At 42.0% G+C, this 18,811-nt stretch overlaps 1 protein-coding gene across 1 annotated transcript; it reads left to right on the top strand.

Moving 5' to 3' along the window:
• Window positions 1-16,023: 16,023 nt before the first annotated feature.
• Window positions 16,024-18,561, top strand: LOC145655879 (uncharacterized). The gene is made up of 3 exons (XM_081709340.1): window positions 16,024-16,094; window positions 16,185-16,240; window positions 16,332-18,561. Exons 1-3 carry the CDS (start codon window positions 16,063-16,065, stop codon window positions 18,479-18,481), a joined length of 2,238 nt encoding a protein of 745 aa, XP_081565466.1. The 5' UTR covers window positions 16,024-16,062; the 3' UTR covers window positions 18,482-18,561.
• The last annotated feature ends 250 nt before the right edge of the window (window positions 18,562-18,811 follow it).

The raw sequence follows: 18,811 nt of genomic DNA, 5'->3' as shown, positions 1-18,811 counted from the left end.
TGGGGAATTATCACGAAGGAAGTGCTTGGGAGGTCTAATGATTTCCAGGGTTACGTTCTCAGGAATGTTAGCTCCTGGTAGGGTCTCCCATGGCAACCAGGTCTGGGGTGGAGACTAGACAAACACAAGCCATTAACACCCTTATGATCAAAAGTATGAGAAGTATAAGAGGATCAGCCCAAAGAGACAATGTGGGGGGCTGTGCAGTGCCTGGGCAGTGAAACAGATTATCTCTTAAAGGTTAAATCCCTTAAAGGTCTTAATCCTGCTCATCCCACATGCTGATGTGTGAGTGAAACAGTGCATAGGTGTAGAGACCTGGACTTGGCGAGATGCAGGCCTATCCTTGCAGTCTGGTGCTATTCTGTTACTAGAGGACCTGAACACGCTTCTCCAACAGTATATTCTTCTGGGCCTGATGACAACGCACACACACATGAACACGCACACACTCGGGCACACAAACAGACATACAGATACTGTTTAATTTCTTCACATCTGTAGATACACTAGCATAAGTTGATATATACGTTTATGAGTTTGATTATGAGCTGATTTCAACTTGACACGTACAGAGTATATAATATACATAGAGAGTGCATAGTTTTACCAGATTGAGTGCTACAGATTCTTGTAATGAAAGGTGACAAACCCAGCCATATGAAGAAAACAAGTACAGGGTTAATCCCTTAAAGGTTTAAAGAAGTCTCCCTTAAAGGTCTTAGTCCTGCTCATACCACATGCTGATGTGTGAGTGAAACAGTGCAGAGGTGTAGAGACCTGGACTTGGCGACATGCAGGTCTTTCCTTGCAATTAATGCTGCATTCTGCTGCAGGAGAACCAGAACATGCTACTCCACACACACACAGACACACACACACACACACACACACACACACACACAGATGCGCACATACAGGTGCACAAATATACACAGATACACATTCTGTTTAATTTCTTCACATCTGCAGACTAGAGTAAGCTGAGGGTATAGTGTTAAACCAGGTACTACATAAACAGTATATAGTATATATACACAGAGGGTATAGTGTTAAACCAGGTACTACATACAAAGTATATAGTATATATACAGAGTATATAATTTTACCAGATGATCATGCTGATCTTTGATCTCCTGGTTCTTCATCTCCAGCGCCACTTTCAGGCTCATAATGTCCTCCTCTATAGGCTGGTATAACACACACATATGCATAAGCACACGCGTACGCACGCACACACCCACACACACGCGCGCACACACACGTGCGCACACACACGCGCACACAAACACACGCATACATACACACACGCACACACACGCGCACACACACAGGCACACACGAATCATCACTACAGCCAGTACAATGGAAAGGTGGGAATGTGTACTGAATGTGTACTGCCGCTATAAGTGAAAGATGGAGGTACTGGTGTATGTGTACTGACACTATAAGGGATCTCTACCTGCAGTGACAGTCTGAGCTTCTCAAGTTCTTCCTCCAGAGATTTCTTCTCCTGTTCACAGGCCATTTTCATATCTGCCAGAGCAAGTATCATTACTGCTGGATATATATAGAACACAGATTTTATATACTACATAATTACTACTGGATATATAAAATATACTATATATAGTACTATACATATATTAGTATCACTTTTATTGGAGCCTAAAGGCTAACATTCATTATTAGTTATGTTAGTATTATTGCATTTCCATAGTACTTACTCTTGATGGACCTGTTATGCTCCTCCTCCTCCTGCTGTTTCTGCAGGAGCTCTGTCTCCTCCTGCTGCTCGTGTTTCAGCATCTCCTGAAGAACCTGGAGCTCCTTCTGCTTCTGCAACCTCAGCTCCTTCAGCTGCTCCAACAAACTGTTCTCCAACTCCTCCTTCTCACACCGCAAACACTCCAATCGGGCCACAGGCCACACTACTGACACAGAACCACACACACACACACACACACACACAGAGACAAACAGAAAGAAAGACAGACATATGAAATTAGAAAGCGATATAGGGTAGAAATAGATTGATGTTATTCAGGGACCTCATTTATAAAACTTTGTGGATTCCAAAGTGAAAGTGTGTATTCTGCACAAATAACAGGAAATGGCATATATTCCCCCAAAAATTTGATTTCTAAAGACTCAAGTATGAATTATTGGGAGATAGAGGCGACAATGCAACGCTAAAGACAAAAAAGGAATTTTAACCGCAGTTATGAGTGGAAGCACCAGCAACCGCAGGTGTGAGTGGCATTATATTTACATTTACCTTCCACATCCTTTGTGTCTGTATATTCGTCCTCGATGCGTCCAGTACACCATCTCCAGAAACGTCTCATTTTTTCTCTGTCCTCTTCAGTGTCTTTCCACAGACTGATCTGTAAAGGTGTTCATGGGATTCCCCTCACATGTGACATCAGGCCACAGGACATATGGGGTTCTAAAGTTCCAAGAGTGTAGATGAGTTGTTTTTCTTTGAATTTCCTAATTTCATTGCTGCCATAGCAACAACTGGCAATGCAAACAGATGTGTCATTAATGCAGTGACTCTACCTCAACATGGATTGATTAACCATGTACGGCTCACCGGAGACTGTGATACATATAACATCCCAAAGTGTACTTCATTCTGAGCAAAATCTAACTAGCTTCATTACTGCTGAATTATGAGGGGCCATTTAGGGACAAATCAGGGAAACACGACTTGTACATACATATGAAACATTTTCACATAAATAACCTACTACTTACATTTGTGTATAATAATTTAAACTTGCATATACACGCACTTGCCCACTCAATCCCTGGTGCGTAAACATAGAGTTGCACTATGCTTATGTTGGTATGGGGTGTCTGTTTGTATATAACAATTTTCTGGGTGCCTGGAAGTCATTTCATTGTAACTTCAAGGCAAATATTTAACATGTGTACAGTGCGTATAATAGACAGAGGAAGACTGTTGAACTATCAATATTACGACAGTTATTGACATTTGTGTAATAAGTAGTGCTTCTCTTAATGACAAATGTAACTGTTTTCCCATATAGAATTGTGTGCTTTATATTGTTTGGAAGAACTTTTTCTTCTCATTTAGAAATATGTTCACTAAGTGCTCAGATTGTCTTATTATTTATTATGCTCAGTCTCAGCATTTTTGGCAGATTTCACCACGTTATTACGAACGTGGATACGTTATCTTATAATTATAAGCAGTGTGAGATGTGAAGCTAAGCGAATCACATGTGCAGAATTTCTAACAATAGCCTGTTTTGTATAGCCTGGCTAACTGACCAATCAGTGAAATTAAATGTGGCTGCTGAGCTTGTTGCAGCTGGGTCAATTTAATTTGATTTAATTGTGTTTAATTTTAAACTCAGCTGCGTGCCATGAGACACAAGTTAATCTGAGCATTTTTTTTTTGTTCTAGCTGCAAGCTAACGCCGATTTAACCTAGCCATGTTTTACAGTTATCTTGAAATAATTGAGGTGCATCGCTAGAGGGTGCTGTTCACTTTTTTCTATTTTCTTTGTGTATTATTGATCAGGAAAAAAACTTTAAAATAGATGAGGTGGACGTTTTCTAAGTATGATATGGAATTTGAGTATATGAGTGAATGTTACTATGTAAATGTGTAAGAATTTGGGGATAAGATTATTATGAGATTATTTATAATCAAACGACTACATTATACAACCACATCTTCCTTTTATTTACATATTATACAGATATTTTATTTACAGAGCAGCTCCTCATTGGTTTAGCTCAGAAGCTTCTTTTTGATGTCCTCTTTCTCCAGGTACTCCTGCAGAATTTGTAGATAAAATTATTATGAGATTATTTATAATCAAACGACTACACTATACAACCACATCTTCCTTTTATTTACATATTATACAGATATTTACAGATATTTATATTTTACGTACAGAGCAGCTCCTCATTGTTTGGCTCAGAAGCTTCTTTTCAATGTCCTCTTTCTCCAGGTACTCCTGCAGTTTAGGCATCTCATCTGCCAACCGCCTGAGGGCAGAAGAGACGTGGTGTGAAGTTTAGCCTGCTCTTAAAGGCTACAGTAATAGTACATCTATGAGGCTAAAAGCAATTATTATATGAAACCTTATAGAGGTCATTTGGAATGATCTCTTTCGATCAACCCTAATGTAACCCTTACAAACTTTCATGAACTCATTTGAATAACACTACCATAGCCCTTAAGAACTTTCCTAATTTTTTTTAGGATGTTCTGAACAGATTATCTCTTAAAGGTTAAATCCCTCAAAGGTCTTAGTCCTGCTCATCCCACATGCTGATGTGTGAGTGAAAAAGTGCAGAGGTGTAGAGACCTGGACTTGGAGGCATGCAGGTCTTTCCTGGCAATTAGTGCTGCATTCTGCTGCAGGAGAACCAGAACATGCTTCCACATCCAGTATAATTTACTCGTTATTCTTTTCATGAGCCTATACACACACACACACACACACACACACACAATATATATATATATATATATATATATATATATATATATATAAAAACATATTTATATTTTTCATATTGGCTTTTACTTTGTTTAAAAAAGGAGGGAAGATAGGTTAAAAAATAAAATATTGTGCAGTGACCATAACTCTATTAACATGCTCACTCAGAGTTAACACAGATCACCACACGGGAGTGATGTCCGCGTTGAAATACCTTTAAATATAATTTTCTTGAATATCAGTTGTCCTTCACTCTGGCAATGGTCATTTTCATGTGTCTTACTTGTCCGTTTTATGCTTATTCATATCCCCCAAAAGTCTGTTTAGACAAGCGGTACGTTTAAGCTCTTTCGTGGTGCTCTGTGGTATCTTTACGCATCGCATGTCTTGTCTTAAACTGGTTGTTTTTCCACAGCTTTATCGTGGACGTTGAGCCAAAGCCATCATTTAGGGCCAGCCGACGTTTATCTGTCTAAAACGGTATCTGGAGAGAGAGTCTAGCTAACTGGAAGATGTCCACTCTTGAAGAAAAATCATGGACAACAAGAAGATGGAAACAGACGGCGGAAAAGAAATCATATCTGCTTATATACACGCAGTGTCCCCGATAAAAAAAAAATGTCAACGTGAAACAACAAGTAGTTAAATGCAATAATTCAGATGGGCAGAGATGAACACCACCACTGGAGAAACATGAGGGTCGCGGCTGACAGAAACTACACCAGTTAAATTAATAAAAACAACAAAAGTATTAAGTAAGTAACGATGACAAATCACTGTTAGAAATGTAACTGTTCGGGCAACCAATGGAGCGCAATGAGTTTCCTAGTTGTACCTGGTTTTGTGATCGCTAATGGCGAACGTTTGCTGCTAGCTAGCTATTTCTATTAGCTCGCTAGTTAGCTCTATATTAGCTAGCAAACGTCAATCTATACCATCAAACCTGTACGTTTAAGCAACACCACATAAGTAGCCATCTATATCACTCTAAATGGCACCTTTCCAAAGAATGAAACAAAGTAGCTAATTAATCTTCGCTATCTTGTTAATAGCGACATAATTGTATGGAAATGCAGAGTTTCAGTAGCTAGTTGGCGCTATAGCTTGCTAGCTACGAAGCCGCCGTCTTAGGATGTCAAACCCAGACTTGCTAGTGGGATGCTTTTTCCAGCATGACGGAGCACCATGTCACAAGGCCAAAATGATGATAACCAAGTGGCTCGGTGAACAAAACATTGACATTTTTGGTCCATGGTCAGGAAACTCCCCAGATCTCAATCCCATTGAGAACCTGTGGTCTCTCCTCAAAAGATGGTAGAAAAAGAAAAACTGATCAACTCCAAGCACTGATTAGGCAAGATTGGGTTGCCATCAGTTAAGACTTTGCCCAGAAGCTGATATCCAGCATGCCAAGGTGAATTGCAGAAGGGTCAACATTGTAAATATTAAGTCTGCTTAAACTGGATGTATTTGTCAATAAAAAGTAAAAAAATATTATGAAATTACTTCACTATGCCATATAAACATCTGACAAAAGGATCTAAAAACTTGTAAAACCCAAAATTTGTCAATCTCAAAACCTTTGGCCACAATTGTACACACACACACACACACACACACACACACACACACACGCTTAGCGTATGTTTGTATAATGCACAATAACGGACCTCAATCACACACGCTACAGTTTTTACCAGTGAAGGATATGCAAAATGTCTGCTATTGTCAAGACTGCAGAATTTACCAACCATAACAGGATCTGCAGTTCCCAGATGTGAAGTAATGGATGTAACTTCATCCCCAAAGTAACACTTCCAGATGAATCTTTCTCCTCTTTTCTGCATTTGTAGGTGGGTGGGTTTGATAGTGCTGATCACTTGCAGAGTGTAGAGGCCTGTGACCCCATGACCAACATGTGGAGAGACATCCCCATGGTGCTAAACCCACAAAGCAACTATGGCATGGAGGTGGCAACACATTCTCTCACCAACACACACTCACTCACAGAGGCGGTGATGATGATGATTGCGGCAGTATTTTGTGAAGTAATACAGTCTCACAAAAAGGACTATGCAGGTGTCTGCACAATAAAGGAAGACTACAGTCTTCCCCGTTTCACCAAAGACAGTGGTTACACTGTCACACTTAAAATACACTACAGTTAACACTTTTAATAGAGGTTTAATTGAGGACAAACCTGGAGAGACCTGTAGCTCATCTGAGTGCAGGTAGTGTTGGATTCTCTCTTGGTTGGGTTTGATTAGCTTGACTAATGATTTAAATGAACTGAAAAGCAACTTAAAAAGTCTTTACGTTTTTTATATACCAGCTGTTCTTAGTGACACATACTCAGATCACATTTGTGGTCTGAAATTTCTGTAAGTTTTGTTATTTTGATCATTAGTCATTTTCATAAAAAACATGCTCTAAAACACAATATTTTTATCTGGATTTTGGCAGAAATGTTGCTAGTAGTTTATAGAATAAAACACATCTGCTCAGCCTGGTCAAACATATACCCATCAATTGTAAAATTAGAGAAACTGATAATTTTGTAGTGGTCTTATTTTTTTTCCCAGAGGTGTGTGTGTGTGTGTGCGCGTGATGTGCGTGCGTGTGCGTGCATGTGCGTGCGTGTGTGTGTGTGTGTGTGCGTGCGTGTGTGTGTGCGTGTGTGCGTGTGTGTGTGTGTGTGTGTGTGTGTGTGTGTGTGTGTGTGTGTGTGTGTGTGTGTGTGTGTGTGTGTGTGTGTGTTCTGTGTCAGTAGTGGGGCCTGTGGCCCGATTGGAGTGTTTGCGGCGTGAGAAGCAGGAGTTGGAGAACAGTTTGTTGGAGCAGCTGAAGGATTTGAGGTTGCAGAAGCAGAAGGAGCTCCAGGTACTTCAGAAGATGCTGAAACACGAGCAGCAGGAGGAGACAGAGCTCCTGCAGAAACAGCAGGAGGAGGAGGAGGAGCATAACAGGTCCATCAAGAGTAAGTACTATGGAGATGCAATAATACTAACATAACTAATAATGAATGTTAGCCTTTAGGCTCCAATAAAAGTGATACTAATATATGTATAGTACTATATATAGTATATTTTATATATCCAGTAGTAATTATGCAGTATATACAATCTGTGTTCTATATATATCCAGCAGTAATGATACTTGCTCTGGCAGATATGAAAATGGCCTGTGAACAGGAGACGAAATCTCTGGAGGAAGAACTTGAGAAGCTCAGACTGTCACTGCAGGTAGAGATCCCTTATAGTGTCAGTACACATCCACCAGTACCTCCACCTTTCACTTATAGCAGCAGTACACATTCAGTACACATTCCCACCTTTCCATTGTACTGGCTGTAGTGATGATGCATGTGTGCGCGTGCGTGTGTGCGCGTGCGTGTGCGCGTGTGCGTGTGCGCGTGTGTGTGGAGTAGCATGTTCTGGTTCTCCTGCATCAGAATGCAGCACTAATTGTGAGGAAAGACCTGCATGTCGCCAAGTCCAGGTCTCTACACCTCTGCACTGTTTCACTCACACATCAGCATGTGGTATGAGCAGGACTAAGACATTTAAGGGAGACTCCTTTAAACCTTTAAGGGATTAACCCAGTACTTGTTTTCATCATTTCGTTGGGTTTGTTACCTTTCATCACAAGAATCTGTAGCACTCAATCTGGTAAAACTATGCGCACTCTATGTATATTATGTACTCTGTACGTGTCAAGTTGAAATCAGCTCATAATCATACTCATAAACGTATATATCAACTTATGCTAGTGTATCTACAGATGTGAAGAAATTAAATAGTATCTGTATGTCTGTATTTGTGCCCGTGTGTGTGCGTGTGCATGTGTGTGTGTGCGTTGTCATCAGGCCCAGAAGAACATACTGTTGGAGAAGGATGTTCAGGTTCTCTAGCAACAGAATAGCACCAGACTGCGAGGATAGGCCTGCATCTCGCCAAGTCCAGGTCTCTACACCTATGCACTGTTTCACTCACACATCAGCATGTGGGATGAGCAGGACTAAGACCTTTAAGGGATTTAACCTTTAAGAGATAATCTGTTCAGAACATCCTAAAAAATTTTAGGAAAGTTCTTAAGGGCTATGGTAGTGTTATTCAAATGAGTTCATGAAAGTTTTTAAGGGTTACATTAGGGTTGATTGAAAGAGATCATTCCAAATGACCTCTATAAGGCTTCATATAATAAGCGCTTTTAACCTCACAGATGTACTATATCTGTAGCCTTTAACAGCAGGCTAAGCTTCACACCACGTCGGTTGGCAGATGAGATGCCTAAACTGCAGAGGTACCTGGAGAAAGAGGACATTGAAAAGAAGCTTCTGAGCCAAACCAATGAGGAGCTGCTCTGTAAGTAAAATATAAATATCTGTAAATATCTGTATAATATGTAAATAAAAGGAAGATGTGATTGTATAGTGTAGCCGTTTGATTATAAATAATCTCATAATAATCTTATGTACAAATTCTGCAGGATTACCTGGAGAAAGAGGACATCAAAAAGAAGCTTCTGAGCTGAACCAATGAGGAGCTGCTCTATAAATAAAATATCTGGTAGTAGTATTATTTAAAGTGTCAAATGTGATGAAGTGTGCCCAGGTTCAAAACTACTTTATTGGGCATGACTGTGTGACCTCTTGAGCCCGGAAGTCTGGAGCATTGGTTATTTAAAGGGTCAAATGTGATGAAGTGTGCCCAGGCCCAGAGCTGCTTTGTTTGGCATGATTGGGTGACCTCTTGGGCCTGGAACTCTGTTTCTAGTTTCATTTATAGGGTCAAACTGCATGGTGTGCACAGGCCCAGAGCTACTTTGCTGGGCATGTCACACACACGGGGAGTTCCATGCACAATGCCTTTACAGATCAGTCTTTGGAAGGGCACTGAAGAGGACAGATCGAAAAATGAGGCGTTTCTAGAGCTGGTGTGCTGGAGGCATAGAGAATGAGAATGTAGATACAAAGGAGGTGGGATCCAGGAGAGAACTAATAAAGCAAACCAATAGCAGAAAGCAGAAGTGGCATCTAAAGAAAACGAAGATAGATTGGAAAAAACCTCCTACAGTTGGTATGGATGTTTGATTTTTTTTTTTCTGCTTTTTGGCCTTGCCTTTCTAAATGGATGAATTTAAACCACATGTATAAAAAAACATAGTAAACTAAATCATCTTTGCAATAAGGGACAAAAACTGACTTATTGAAAATGCTTTTATCCATATATATATATATATATATATATATATATATATATATATATATATATATATATATTCTTATATATGATATGATGTGACATAATATTATATGAAAATGAAATTAAACACAATGAGGGATCCTCAAAATAGTTTTAATGACTTTAAAAAAATTATTTAATTGCGAAATAATCAAGTGATTAAAGTAAATAAAAGTTATCAGTCTTAAACGAATACGTACCACGCAGTCTTTAAAAAACTAAAACTCGCTGTTTAAAAACTATTTTGTCCCAGGCCTGCTGATCCAGAATACACACTGATCCACAACCTATCACAACCAAGGGGACTGTTAGAAACTGGTTTAAAGTGACCAGTCCTTCAGGTTTGATCTCCTCCAAGTTACCCTCTACCTGCCAGAACCCAAAATGAAGCAGTGGCCGGACTCTTTGGAAATGCAGCAGTGGCCTGGAGCTCGAGAGGGGCAGGTGTAAAGGGTTTAGTATGAGGAGGGGTGCTTAAGTCTGGGCCCAAAAGGTTCGGCTGGTGCGCCAGGTTTGTGGAGGTGTGCATACCTGGAGGGTAAACGAGACAGGGTGTGGCGTGGCCAGGTGAGGGTGCAGTTTGGTGGGAATGAGTGATGGGCGTATGGTGCCCTAGAGGTGTGGTTGTTCCAGGAGGGGCAAGGTGGTATAGTGTGGCTGGATGAGGGGGTGCTTCGCTGGTCATGTGCTTGTGAGTTATAGGCCTGGAGGTCTGGTGCTTTGAATGACAGAAAGGGTCTGATTTGTGCCCAGGTTTAAAAGTACTTTGCTGGGCAGGACTGTGTGACCTCTTGGGCCTGGAAGTCCGGTGCTTTGAATCATTTAAAGGGTCAAATGGCCTGAGGAGTGCCCAGGTTTAAAGCAACTCTGCTGGGCATGACTGTATGACCTCTTGGGCCTGGAAGTCTGCTGCTTTGAATGATTTAAAGCGTCAAATGGTCTGAAGTTTGCTCAAGTTTAAAGCCACTTTGCTGGGCATGTGGTTGTGATTTAGAGGCCTGGTGCTTTGAATGACAGAAAGGGTCAAATGGTCTGAAATGTGCCCAGGCATAGAGTTTCTTTGCTGAGCATGATTGTGTGACCTCTTGAGCCTAGAAGTCTGGTTGTAGTATTATTTAAAGGGTCAAACTGCATGAAATGTGCCCAGGTTTAAAGCTACTTTGCTGGGCATGCTTGCGTGTCCTCTTGGGCCTGGAAGTCTGGTTTTTCAATTTATTAAGGTGTGAAATGGCCTGAAGTGTACCTAAGCCTAGAGCTTCTTTGATGGGCATGACTTTGTGACCTCTTGGGCCGGGAAGTCTGCTGCTATTAATTTATTAACAATCACAAAACCAGAGACAACTAGGAAACACCTTTCGCTCCATTCGTTGCCCACACGGTTACATTTCAAACAATGATTTGTCATCGATTCTTACTTAATGCTTGTGTTGTTTTCCTTCATCTAACTGGTATAGAGTTGTTGGATTTTTTGGGGAGGCACTGCGTGTATATAAGCAGATATATGTATATGTGTATGATGTGTATGTGTATATGTATACTATGTATATGTATGTGATTCCTTTTATGTATATGTACATGTATATGATTCCTTTTATGTATATGTACATGTGTGTGTATATATATATATATATATATATATGATTTCTTTTCCGCCGTCTGTTTCCAACTTCTTGTTGTCCATGATTTTTCTTCAAGAGAGTGGACATCTTCCAGTTAGCTAGACTCTCTTTCCAGATACCGTTTTGGACAGATAATTGTCGGCTGGGCCTAAATGATGGCTTTGGCTCAACGTCCATGATAAAGCATCAAACTATTGGCTCTGGAAAAACAACCAGTTTAAGACAAGACATGGGGTGCGTAAAGATACCACAGAGCACCACGAAAGAGCTTAAAGTTACCGCTTGTCTAAACAGACTTTTGGGGGATATGAATAAGCATAAAATGGACAAGTAAGACACATGAAAATGACCATTGCCAGACTGAAGGACAACTGATATTCAAGTAAATTATATTTAAAGGTTTTTCAATGCAGACAGTGCATAATGTCTCCAGTCTTGGACAATAAAGCATTCATGTGAGTATTACTGAAAAACACTAACCATAAGAGAAAAAAGCATATTTTTTCAAGTGTTGCGTCCTGTGTTCGTTTGGTGTGTGTGTGTGTGTGTGTGTGTGTGTGCGTGTGTGTGTGTGTGTATATCCATCAGACAAGCTACATTCCTCCTGCATCCTTCCACTGTTGACAGCATTTGACCTCACTCTCAACCACTCTCCTCCGACTCACAAAGCGGCCAATGTTCTGGACCTGATCTTCACCCGTACCACCACAACATCGGACATCAGTCACTCCCCTCCACCTCTCGGACCATCACTTTCTATCCTTCTCTTTCTCCCTTCCTTCTCTTTCCATCCAGATGCTCTTATCCAGAGCAACTTACAAATGCGCTCATGGCAGTGGTAGCTCACTGGTTAAGGTACTTGATATTTGTTAGAGTCTGGGTTCAAACCCTGCCACTGTTGGGCCCCTGAGCAAGGCCCTTAATTCTCAATTGCTCAAGTTGTACTCAGTCATAATTGTAAGTTGCTTTGGATAAAAGTGTCAGGTAAATGTGCTTTCATTTCCTCATAGAATACATCCTAGCCAGTACAGTAGGTTGGACCAAGATACCAATGAGCTCAAATAATGTACAGGGGTCAATGCTGATGCCTAGAAGTACAAAATACAAAATGTCTATCTTAAGCTCTAGTCCTTATTGTTTGTTAGACAACACCAGTGTAAAACAATACCCTACAATAAGTACCAATTTGGTCAGTATAGGAGCAGGGTCAGCTCCTGTTCTTAAAACCCACTCAATATTGTATCTCTGTTTTTAATCCTTTTCTCTGCCCAGGACACTAGTGGCTCTTCAGGCTCTGGCAAAATATAGCACTGCAACCTACAGTACAACAGACACCATTGCGGTGACTGTGACGTCGCCGCACGGCTTGAAGACCCAGTTCATGGTGTACCGGAACAAAAGACTACTGTACCAGCAGATCCAGCTGCAGGAAGTGACTGGGGTTTACAATGTCAGGGCATCAGGCCAAGGCTTTGTGTTTGTGCAGGTTAGTCTGGTGCCACTTCCTGTGCTGATCATGGGGCACCTTGGTGTGGATATGCTTGAAGACCATTTTGAATAGTTTCTTGGGTGTGTAAATGACTCTAGGGATCCTGTATGCTACTAATATTTCTCTTCCAGTTCACCCAGCACTACAACATCCCTCCTCCCAATGACTTCTCCTCCTTCAGTATCTCATTCAACACAACATCAAACTGCAGTGCCCCAAACCTGTCTGTGGGGGTCACTGTGACTGTCAGCTCAGCTCTACTAGAGAACAAGAGGAAAGAATGGCTTTGCCCATGTAACCCTTTGACTTTGCTTTAATTTGTCTTTCGGGTATAATGATAACAGGACTGAGACGGACATGGTGGTCATTGAGGTCAAGCTGCTGTCTGGGTTCAGTCTGGTTGAGGGGTCACTGATACCAGTATCTGGCTCTATAGCGGTAACTTTGACCTCACTGAAAATACCCATCATGCATTAGCTGGTTTGCTTATAAATAATCTGTCTACAGGAGAATGCCACTGTAAAGCATGTGGATCAAAAGGAGAGAAACGTCATCATGTACTTGAACGGGGTAAGAACAGGCTTTCACTAGTTCAACAGTTTCAGATCAACTTGCTTGCAAGATGAACAGTATGTTGTATGTTGGGACAAACATTAACAATGGTCTACGTGATTTTGTATGGTGACGCAGCTGTCTCCCTTCCCCGAGCTGAAGAAGGGAGAGACCTACACTCTGGTTATCCAGCAGGATATAGTGGTGCAGAACCTGAAGCCAGCTGAAGATCTACGACTACTACCAGCCCAGTAAGAACCAGTCCCATTATCCTCAGATTCCATAATGGAAGATGAGGGTTGGGACAGATGTTACATGAGTCATTTTTGGAAGTAGAAATGACCAACCTTATTTCACGTCACTCTTCAATATGTAATTAAGGAACAAGATCATATGAACTGAATTATAATTACACTAAATGTGCTATAATGTCCTCCTGTGTAGCATGAATAAGAACCTGTTTTCCTTTATTCTCTCCTGTAGGTGATGTGGCCTTTACAGAATACACGTCTCCATGTAACAAACTGTAGACTACGTGACCTGCTGCCTGCACTAATGTTGGCCACGTTGTACTGCATTGTACCATGAGAATCTGTCCTTTTACCTGAAGTGTAAATCAGATCTAATGCTACTGGGTGACTGTTCTGTAATTACTCGGTTATTTAGTTGTATTGAAATGAAATTCTCTTGTGCAGTGTACAAATGCCTTGTCTCTTTTCTTTCTCTACTCTTCACTCTTCACCAGTGTTCCCTCATCTGATGCTGTATTGCCACTCAGCTTAATTTTAAAACTTGCCATGCAGAGCAAGGCCATAATCATAAACTGAACAGGTCACAGGGAATTCACTCCCTCATAAGAGAATTGAGGGGCAAAGTATACTAATGCTCAGAAATCTATGCATTTGTATGAAGACGAGTCCAGATATTGTGACCAAGGTTTAGGAAGTGATGTACAAGTACATTTGGGTGTGCATCAAGGACCTCTTCTCACTTTAACCTCTCCACTTCTCTCCAGCCCCCTCTCTTCTCATTCTGTCTACTAATCTCCTTCCCAGTTGTCTCTGCTCTCCCACCGTCTCCCCCCTCCTCTGGTGCTTCTCTCGTTTCTTTTTAGTTATGTATTTGTTTGAATGACCACACCTCCACATGCTGGGGAGTACTTTACTATTCTTAATGATGTGTGGAGATTTTATTAATTTTTTAAAGTCCATTATCATCTAAGGCATCTCTTAAATTGTCACTTGTCCCTGTCCTGTTTAGTGGCTTCATACCCTCCTTTTTACTCTCAATGAACCAGATTGGACAGGAAAAATATATTTTAGTCAACAAGTGACAGCCTCTCGGTGCATCTATGAAGCCTATATGAGTGTGTACAGCAGGATGAGACGAGTGTAATGGCATTATGGGCTCTATCTCTCTCCTTCACCTACCGGTATCCTCATACACTCTCCTTCGAATGAAAGCATGACCATGAAAAACAGCAGTAAACAATGAGGAATGGATTATTGGTGATTTATCTGATTGGTAGTTGTCAGGAAAGACTGAGGACTCTCTTCAACATTTGTATCTGACTAGTATTCATTTTCTCACGGTGAAATTTTTTTTTTTTCTGAAAATATGTTATTGCTACTCTTCCTCTTGTGCATGCCTTGCTGTCAATGAAAGCTGACTAATGAGAATCTTTCACTTTTTAAAAGTAACACCAATAAAGCCATTTATCATAAACAGGTACAGCTACACAGGATATTATATGAGCATACAATACATTAAAACTGCTACTCTACATGTTCACATGCATCACTACAATGACTGACGCATTAGACTTCATGTGGGATTTCTAATATATATAACTAAATATCAAAGCATTGTTAGTTGGATATGACGGTGAGCGTTGTTGGATTCTGCATGGACCACCACAAACCCAGAACTGTACAGTACATCCCTCCCCCACCAGATCTCTATCAGGTCCTGTAAAATATACAGAACACTTCTACATGTTTATCTCTGTTTAAAGTGAAGAGACACGTCCATGCAGTGTCTCTGTTTAAGCATGTCCATCTGACATTAATAAGATCAATGTAATACATTTTCATGGAAAGGAAAAATAAAATTCTATCTGAAAAGGATGTTAGGACGTTTTGAGAAACAACCTTCATGTTGTTATAATTTTGATCATAATTCTGTGTCTGAAAGATAATTTTGTATTCCTCACAACTCCAGCCTACATCTAACCTTCATCAAGACTAGATGTATGAAAGGAATAACAATGGCTCCAAAATATTTCTAAACAAAAATAAAGTGAAACATGGATATTTGATGGATTCAAATGCTCAACAAATAAACAGCCAAACTCAATTCCACCCATGTGAGAAGGAAACAAACAAACCAGAAGTGAACATTAAGGCCTGTACAATTAATGCAGCCTCTGGTACTACCGCAATATTACTGTTATGCTTAATATCAGCCCATTATCATTTCTAGCTCTTGGTACTCACTCGTAGGTTCCTTTAATTGGTTAGATAATGGCTGAAAAGAGTTTGAACAGGTGATTCTTATGAGCTAACTTTAATGAGAGGCTTAAAAGGAATGCAGACAAACTGGGATCTTGTGTCTGTCTGTGCTTCTCCCAGGGGGAAGGGTTGGTGTATGAAACTGGGTATTGGGGTTTCCCATGTCTAGCAGTACAATGTGGTGGAGCAGAAGGTAGTCATATCCTGTGCTTATGTTATGGCGTTACCTTGTATGTGTTTAAGAGAGTTGATTTTCATGTTTAAATGCCTTTTTGTCTTGTAGGTTCTGGTTACTCCTCCCTGTCATATTTCAGCTGAGGGATGCAGAGGGGCTTGGTGGTGAGAAACTGTTCAGATCAAACCACAAATGGTGATGCTTTGTGTCTATTCAGGAATTTAAGCAATCTCTGCTCTGTTCATCCCCTTCAAGTGTGGAACAAATCTGCACCACATTGGTATGGTGTAGCAACATCAGCTTCTGTGGCTCAGCCCCAAGAAGTTGGCTACCTACCTTATCTGACCAAGATGGAGGGCTCTCCTTCCAGTGTTGCATCTAAGCAAAGTAGCTCTGTGTTCCCTCAGCAAGGCCTGGAACCCAGTCAGACTGCGGGAGGATGTTTAAGGAGTGGTTCCAGAAGTCAAATGGATTCAAGTGCACAGACTGCAAGTGGCTCTGCTGGGTATTACCAGTCTGTGTTCCAAGGTGGCCAGCAATTCCCTGGACTTGTAGCCAAAGCTCAACTGCAGGATTCTTCTGGTAATGGTGAAATTCAGTTTCAGGGGCAGAGTGCTAATCGTGTCTTTGGCACCCCCCAGACTTCTAGTGGTCTGTTTCAACAAGGTGTCTGGCATCAGGGGTCTGCTGGCAGCTTGGACTCTATATCCAGTGCTCAAGGTTCCCCAATTCAGTATACTGGTTCAACAATGCACGCTGTGTCTGTTCAATCTGCTCCTACCCATCAGGGAGACTACAGGGCTCCATCCTCAGGCCACCCAACATACCATCCTTCAAAGAAGGTCCAACCTTCTCGTGTTCCTTCCCCTCAATCTCAAAGCTACACACAGCTGAAATCCAGACTCTTAGCTAGCCAAAGTGCCAGTGGGAGTTCTGGTGTAACCTCTACTAGCCGACAGCCCGTCAAGGATACTGAACAACATGGCAGCTCTCGCGGGGCTGTTCCTTTTCGGTTTGCAAATGGATGGCAGACATGGAGAGGGCAGACTAGCCAGTTGCAGATGCAGGGCTCCAGTGCTGGTTCTTCTATTGCCTCTACAAGCCAACAGTCTGCCAGTGATGCTCCACAAAAAAGCAGCTACTATGGGCCTTTGCCAGCCCAGGGTGCAGGTACAGGGCAGACCACTGGCTGGCAGTCTGCAATGCAACCTGCCCAGTTCCAAATGCAGGGCTCCTGTGTGGATTCTGGCTTGACCTCTACTAGCCAACAGCCTGTCAAGAATGCAGCGCAACATGGCAGCTGTCGTGGGTCTGGTCCTTCTCAGACTGCAAGTAGATGGCTGACATCGAGCAAACCATTTGCATCACAGACGCGGGGCTCCAGTGTGAGTTCAAATGTCTTTACTAGCCAACAGTCTGCCAGTGATGCTCCACAAAAAAGCAGCTACTATGGGCCTCTGCCAGTCCAGGGTGCAGGCACAGGGCAGAACACTGGCTGGCAGTCTGCACAGCAAGCTGGTCAGTCTCAAATGCAGAGGTTGAGCTCCACCCACCAGCAGTCAGCTGGTGATGTGCAAAAAAGCAGCAGTTATTATGCACCTGTGCTTACCCACAGTGTAGGAACCCAGCCCTCTAGTTATGATCATGCTTCAATACAGACTGGACCTGTGCTGGGTACAGGTATGTGGCAGTCCACTAGCCAACAGTCTGCACTACAGACTGCCCAGTCCCAAATGCAGGGCTCCAGTGCTGGTTCTGGTGTGACATCTAGTAGCCAACAGTCTGTCAGTAATGCTCCACAAAAAAGCAGCTCCTCTAGGTTCCTCCATTCTCAGGTTGGGAGTACATGGCAGACAGGAAGCCACCAGTCTGCCCAGGCCCAGTTGCAGGGTTCCGGTACAAGTTCTGCCATGACCTCCCCCAGCCAGCAATCCAATGATGCTGCTCAAAGCAGCAGCTCATGTAGGGCCTCCCCTTCACAGGTTGGGAGCGTGGGCCAAACTTGGAGCCACCAGACTGCATTGCACACTGACCAGTCCCAGAAGGGGGTCCCAAATCCTCCCCAAACTGCCTCCCGCACAGTAACCTTCAACCAATACAACCCAGCAAGTCAGACCCCATCCAGCATGAATGGGTTGTCCAAAGGGCATCTTGGCAGCTACTCTAGTGGGTGGGGACAGAATGCTGTGATGCAGGCAGGTGGAAGACAGCCAGTATTTGCTGTAGATTTTAATGTGGGCCAACAGTCTTCTGACGTGCAGTTACCCTACACTGGTTCCCCATCAAGTGTGTCCAGTGGTTCTAGCAGCTACAGCTTCACTCAGGACTTGCCTAGTCACTCCAACTACCACCACAGTAAACCCCAACTGCCTCCTACTCAGTTCAGTGGGATGGTCAAGCACTAGGCTCAGGCTAATGCTGTTCAACAAAATGATGCTGAAACTATTCTTGGTTCTTCTTAATCCTGCTTTCTTAAATAAAATGTGTTGGCAACACTGCTGTCTGCTTGGTTTCTGTTGGTTAAACAATGCTGTGTGAAATTTGAAGGGGACACTAGACAAACAGGGGACTCTGTAGTGAGGTGGCTCTTTGGTTTGTTTGTTTTTTTTGGCCCCCTTTTTCTTGTATGCCACAATTACACTAGTTAGAATGAGGATGTCCAAACTGCTTGAGGTCTAAAGCTGTGTGGGTTTAGTGCATGTTCAGCAGAATTCACTCTGACTGTTTACAGTTCA

This window comes from Electrophorus electricus, unplaced genomic scaffold, assembly GCF_041902795.1.
Source record: "Electrophorus electricus isolate QZ-2024a unplaced genomic scaffold, ASM4190279v1 Scaffold38, whole genome shotgun sequence".
Lineage (NCBI taxonomy): Eukaryota > Metazoa > Chordata > Actinopteri > Gymnotiformes > Gymnotidae > Electrophorus > Electrophorus electricus.
Note: the sequence above shows the minus strand (reverse complement) of the source record. Positions and strands in the feature narration are given on the sequence as shown.